This window comes from Cynocephalus volans, chromosome 11 (genome assembly GCF_027409185.1).
Source record: "Cynocephalus volans isolate mCynVol1 chromosome 11, mCynVol1.pri, whole genome shotgun sequence".
Classification (NCBI taxonomy): domain Eukaryota; kingdom Metazoa; phylum Chordata; class Mammalia; order Dermoptera; family Cynocephalidae; genus Cynocephalus; species Cynocephalus volans.
The window spans coordinates 93,849,754-93,855,753 of NC_084470.1; the positions used below are offsets into that span (position 1 = coordinate 93,849,754).

Consider the following 6,000-nt stretch of genomic DNA (forward strand, 5'->3'; position numbering starts at 1 on the left):
AGCTGGCATTTGAATAACAAAGATGAACAACCACCCAAGTTAAGATCAAAGTCACTTACCCTACCATCACACATGATCAATGGATTGTAGTAAACTCCAGCACCATAGTTATTCTGGAGGGATGTGATAATCTTGGGCCCCAAAATTTTTAGAAAAGAGTAGTGGCTCCGGTTTTTCTTCAGGTTCTTTGAATGCCATGCAACAGGGTCATCTACTGTGAACACAAAGTCCAGCATGGCATTCTATGAGGTGAAGAAAAGAGAATGATTTCAGTATTAATTCCAAAAAAGATACCTAAGTAGAGTAAAAAGCTCTAAAATACTACGTTATTATGATTAATAGTCAGAAGACCAAGGTTTGTCATCAGAAACTTAACCAAGTCTCTGGAAACAATTTGAGCTTTGTTTTCATCAACACAAACAGCAAACAATTACTTGACGTATATTGTTGTGCCAGCACTTTTAAACACTTTATATATAATACATACAGTAACTCATTTTATCCTCAGAACGATCCTACAAGGTTGGTACTGCTATTATCCCAATTTTAGAAGAAAGGAGACCAAGGCACAGGGTAAGCTCTTTGCCCAAGGACACAGAGCTAGTGACTGGCAGACCTAAGTAGTCTGGATCCAATTTCTATGTGCCGAGCCACGAGGCTACACTGCCTTTCAGCTAAATGTAGCTAAATGTGCTCCACTTTTCTTCCAGATCAAATTAACACCATGAGGATAATAAACTCTATGAAGTATTACATAAAGGGAAATAAGTTATCTTAACTCTCACCCGTTCACCAGCCACTCACTGAGTACCTATAATGAGCTCCGATAGTTCTCAGGGTAGAAGAGCTCAGAGTCTACTGGTGAGAACAGACAAATCATCACTAAATTGACTTGATATAGGAATGTTAAATGTACTAACTTCACTCAGAATGGGAGCTGGGTCAGGACAGGAAGGAGAAATTTCCCTAGAGATGTCAAATGTGAGTTTTGAAGGACATGTGAGAGTTAAGTAGCTTTATGGAAGCACTAGAAACATGGGGAAGGGAAGGGCAGCATGTTAAGAGGAAGCTGTTCCTGTGGATATGAGGGCCAGGCATGTTCTGTAAGCTGCACTTTGATATGGCTGGAATAGAACATACTCATGTGGTGTGAGATGAGACCACAGAGGGAGGCTGTCTTCCATGCTAGAAATTTTCCTGCAGAAGAGCTAATTGGAGGGAGGAGAGACTAAGGGTGGGGGAAATCTGATAGGAAGCCACTGCAAGATTCCAGGTGAGAAATGAAAAGGTATTAGCTAAGGCACTGAAGTTAGGGACTAATTTGAGAAATTTAGGTGTTAGAATCTACAAGACTTCCTAACTTCAGTGTTAGGAATAAGAGTGAGGGAAAGGGAAGGACCTTTTCTTGGAGGGAATTCCAGGTCTGCTGAAAAGAAAACCTTCATGGAAAAATGAAGAGGTGGCTACCAGGAGGTTAAGCCTGCTCTGAGTTTCCCACAGTATGATCCACAAAACACTGGAGATACTTAAGATTTGAGGACAACATAAACATGTTTTTTTTTTTCAATTTTATAATTATGTTAATGTGTGTTAGAAAAAAATAACTAGCCTATGATATAGTTTTCTCATATACTGCCAATTTAAGGAAAAATATTAAATAGCAGTACACTTGGGAAACAGAAGAAATCCAAGCAACAGAATAGATGTCCTCACCAGGACGTGAACAGGCAAACTTTAACAGGAAGACAGGTATCCAGATCCGGGAGGCCCTATTGCAATCTGCACACTGGATTCTGTAAATCAGAAGGAAAACTACCCTCACTGCTTTTGCGCTCAGCCAGCTCTGAAGAGTAATAGTGCCTAGTTCCAAAAAGGCTCTTGTTGAACGTGCTGAGGGTACCTCAAAACGTTCATGGAAAAATTTGTATCATCCTTTAATTCTATTTTTCCACAAACTTTTTGAAGTACTCTCGTATACTGGTCACCCACTAACTTCTGCTGTTAGTTATCCTCACTGCACGTGCCCTGGCCTTAAAAGCCAGTCCGTCAACTTCCTGAAGTCAGAACAGCATTTTGTATTTTCTATGGCTATTGACGTGACTTTCAAACCTGGCTACGCTTTAGAATAATCTGGGACGTTTTTTAAAAATTCCTGAGGCCCAGGCCTCATCCCAGAACAATTAAGTCAGAATCTCCGTAGGTGAAACCCAGGCATCGGTACTTTTTTTAACGCTCCCCATAAAATTCCAATGTTCACCAAGGCTGAAAACACAGAACTAGAATCTAACAACTCTTTATTTTCCATTCTTCCACCTTGCCTTTACATCAGCTTTTTCCTCCACCTAATTGCATCTCCTGCTCTAGACCTAAGAGGACTCCTACTTATCCTTCAAAACTTAGCTTACGCTGTCGTTAAACTAACAACACTTTCGCACTCTAGTTGACCCGCGCAGTGTGCACAGAGGAAAGGCCGCTCAGGGCTCTGAAGGGATCGAAGGCAAAAAGGGACTCGTGAGAACCGGCAGCTTCCAGGCGTGGGGCTGACTGGGGGACTGCTTGGGGAGGGTCCGGTCTCACCTTGTCTGAATTGGGCCCCGCCTGGCGGTACACCCCGGAGCCGTAGGCGAAAGCCAGGCTCAGCTCCTCGGGGAAATGAGACAGGATCCTGCGTAAGGCCACCCCCGAGCTCTGCAGCGCCTGCAGCGCCATGGGGCCGAGGCTCAGAGACAGGGGACCCTTGGCGGAACAGGGCAGAGCACGGGGTGATTAACGGACTCCCGGCAGGGGGTTAAGGGTGGGGAAATGGAAGTCGGGGACCGGCCCGATCGGGAGGTCTTGACTGTGGGGTGGGTCTCCGAGGGCCAGCAAGGACTTGGGGAGGTAGGCCAGTTCGAGACCAGGCCGGGAGACGGAGCACGGCTACGGTCAGCCGCGCAAGTGTCCCGCCGCCGAGCGTCCGCCCCTGGCCACGCCTCTCGTACGCACTAGCGCTTCAAAGCGTAAGAGACGTCTCTCGCCAGTGTGTAGAGACGCGAGGGCTTCACAGAGACCCCTGGTGGTCGGAGGAGGGCGCTGCAGGCTGGCAGCCTGGGACTGCGACTTGGACAAATGGGCGGGGTAGGATGTGGCTAATTAAACTGCTTTTGAGCCTTAGGAGATCCTTCTTTGAAACTCTGTCCTCAAATCACATTTTAAGAAATGACTATAAAATCATGCATGTGTATTACAAGAGATTTTTTTTTAATGAGGTGAAGCACATAGTATAGAATCAACCATTCCAAAATGTACAATTCAGTGGCTTTTAGCACATTCACAATGGTATGCAACCATCATCTCTATGGAGCTCTAAAACGGCAGAAGATATTAAAGGTTTAGAAAAACAAATAAAATTAAAACCATGCCAATTCCACTACCCGACTGCTGTTAAAATTTGGCTGACTTCCTCCTGTTAAAGCCCTTTCCAAATCCAATGAGGAATATGAAAGTGCTGTTGTGAGGCTGCTGCTCGGAAAGGAACCAGAACACTCAATTGAGAATTTTTAAGGGTCTTTATTAGCCGGCCGGCGACTGCTTCCCCAGATATTCTGGTGAGAGAGCAGCCCCGAGCCTAAGTTTGAGGGGTTTTTAAAGGCAAAATGTCACACAGTCACACAGCAAAAGTTACACGCCCCCTGGCATGAGGGGGTGAGAGGGGTTTCACAAGGCCCAAAGCAAGCTGGTTACAGAAGCCAAGGTAAGCAAATTAATCAGTCAGAAACAGCAAGAACTTCCCCATGGTAGTCCCTTCCCTACGTCACCTGTTTATATCTTGATATAGTTGGGGTTTTGTTTGTTTTTTTTCTATCGGCCACAAACAGCATAGGTGGGAAATTTTAATTTTTCCATCTTTTTATATCCAGGTACAGGGTGTCTTGTTTATCTAATGAGAACTTCTGCTAAGGGTGTTGGGGGCACGCCAGGGTAACAGAAGGAGAACTTTGATAAGCTAAGTATCTGTTGTGAAATGTTGGGGGCTAATGGTGTAAGTTAAGTCAATTTACCTTGTCACAGTGCTCCATAAATGGTTAAGGACAGCACAAACGTCCTCTAATATTTGTATTTAATATTAAGGGTGGAGGAGCCTTTGCCCCTTTGCCTTGGGGATTGGTCTCACAAAGGACACTTTTAATGCTGTTTCTGGAGGAAACAGGACCTCAGGACAGAAAGGATCTTGGAGTTCTTTTCGGGAGAAACTTGCTCAAGATCACGTGGCCATTCAGGATGGCGTTTGACTTCCAGGACAGAGACATTTCAGCTACTCTTTCCTTCCTCCCTGAGTTACACTGCCTCTCAAAAATGATAGAAGTAGTAATATCTAACATTTAGGTAACATTGACACGTTTTCACATGCATTTCTCATTCAGTTCCTTCTAGTGCCCTGTGGGAGGAGGCTATTGCCTCCATTTTAAAGACGCACAGGCTGAGAGAAGTAAAGCAATGTGCTTAGCATCGTATCAGCCTGTGGCCAAACTGGAACTAAAACCCAGGTCTGATGACTCCATCTCTGGGGTTCTTTCTACAATTCTTCTCTGTTGTTGAAAGGTTTTGAGAAAAGACCTATCAGGATCAAATGTTAGCCTGGACTAGAGTGGGGAGAGAAGAGATGGGGAGGCCAATTACGAAGCTGTTACCATATTTCCACCATGAACTAAAAACGGGCAGGCCTGGGTGTTAGAGGCAGAGATGGGATTAATTCAATTGGAAAAAATGATTATTTAAGTTCACACTCCAGGCCGGACGCTGAGGTAGGTGCTGAGGATTTGGGGATGAATAAATCAGAGCTTCTGCCTTGCAGGAGCTCAGAGTCTATGGAGGAGACACACAAGTAAATCAGAACGTAATGTGCGGTCATGAAGCTGGATATCCAGCGCTGTGAGGGAATATCATGTCCCTCCAGTAAGGGAACTTTATAAAATCAGTTATAGGTGTATGGGGAGAGACCAGAGGAGGTTTCACAGCGATGGCAATTTAGCCAGGCCTTGAAGGACAGACAGGAATTCATCAGGCAAAAGATACATGGGGAGATTCTACCAAGAATTGATAGGACTTGGTGATGATAATAGTAGGTGTCATTTTCTAAGCACTTATTATGCCCAAGCACTTTTTTTTTTTTTTTTTTTTGGGTTTGTTGGCCAGTACAGGGATTGAATCCTAGACCTTAGTGTTATTAGCACCATGCTCTACCTTTTATACTTATCTCTTCTCATCACTCCAAAGACCTTATAAGCCAGGTTCTCTAAGATGATCGTATTTCTCGCATGAGGAAACAGAGGCCCTAAAAGAAGAAGCAAATTCCCTAAAATCACACAGTTAAGAGAGTGGTGACGCCGGGATTTGAATCCAGGGCTACCTAATTCCAAAGGCCAAGGTCTTACCACTGTATTTAAATACCTTCTAAGATGGCTTGTGAGGTGAGGGAAAGAAATAGGAAATAAACCGGCTCTAAGCCATCAGACAAGGTTCAGGAGCAGCAGAAATAGCCAATGGACAACCAGGAGACCAGAATAAGGGAGGCCAGAGGGAGACACTGCACATTTCAGTCTCCCTGGTGAGCACAGGCATTTTGGTTCCTTCTGACTAAATATCACCCTTGCCCAGATTGCAGGAATCTGAAGAGCACTTACGGAATTACGGAATTACACTGAAACCTTTCACCCAAAGACAGTGAATAAGCCCCATTACCAGCCTTTTCAAATTTTCTTTCTTCCCTGAAGAAAATAGTTCAATTCCATTGGTTTTTTGTTTTGGGTTCTTTTTTTTTCCTATTTGCAAAAGTAATCTCTGCTCATAAAAATGTAAACATTACAAAATACGAGTATCATCCCCCAGAGATAGCGATTGGTAGTCTTTGGTACATATTCCCCCAGGTATTTTTCTATGAATATATTAACATGAAGAACATTTTTAAATGGAATCATATGATAGATACAAATTTGCAATTTGCTTTTTCCCCACTTATAT

At 43.9% G+C, this 6,000-nt stretch overlaps 1 protein-coding gene across 4 annotated transcripts in view; it reads right to left on the reverse strand.

Moving 5' to 3' along the window:
• TAMM41 (TAM41 mitochondrial translocator assembly and maintenance homolog) overlaps positions 1-2,939 on the reverse strand; it is a 55,613-nt gene extending 52,674 nt beyond the window's left edge. For 3 of the 4 annotated variants that reach the window (XM_063115015.1, XM_063115012.1, XM_063115011.1), the window contains exons 1-2: positions 2,578-2,939; positions 60-242 (exon numbers count right to left, since the gene is read on the reverse strand). In XM_063115015.1, the coding sequence (XP_062971085.1) occupies positions 60-242; positions 2,578-2,709 (315 nt within the window). In that variant the 5' untranslated portion in view covers positions 2,710-2,939. The remainder of the gene's footprint in view (positions 1-59; positions 243-2,577) is intronic. The other variant, XM_063115014.1, reaches the window with a different exon arrangement.
• Positions 2,940-6,000: the final 3,061 nt, after the last annotated feature.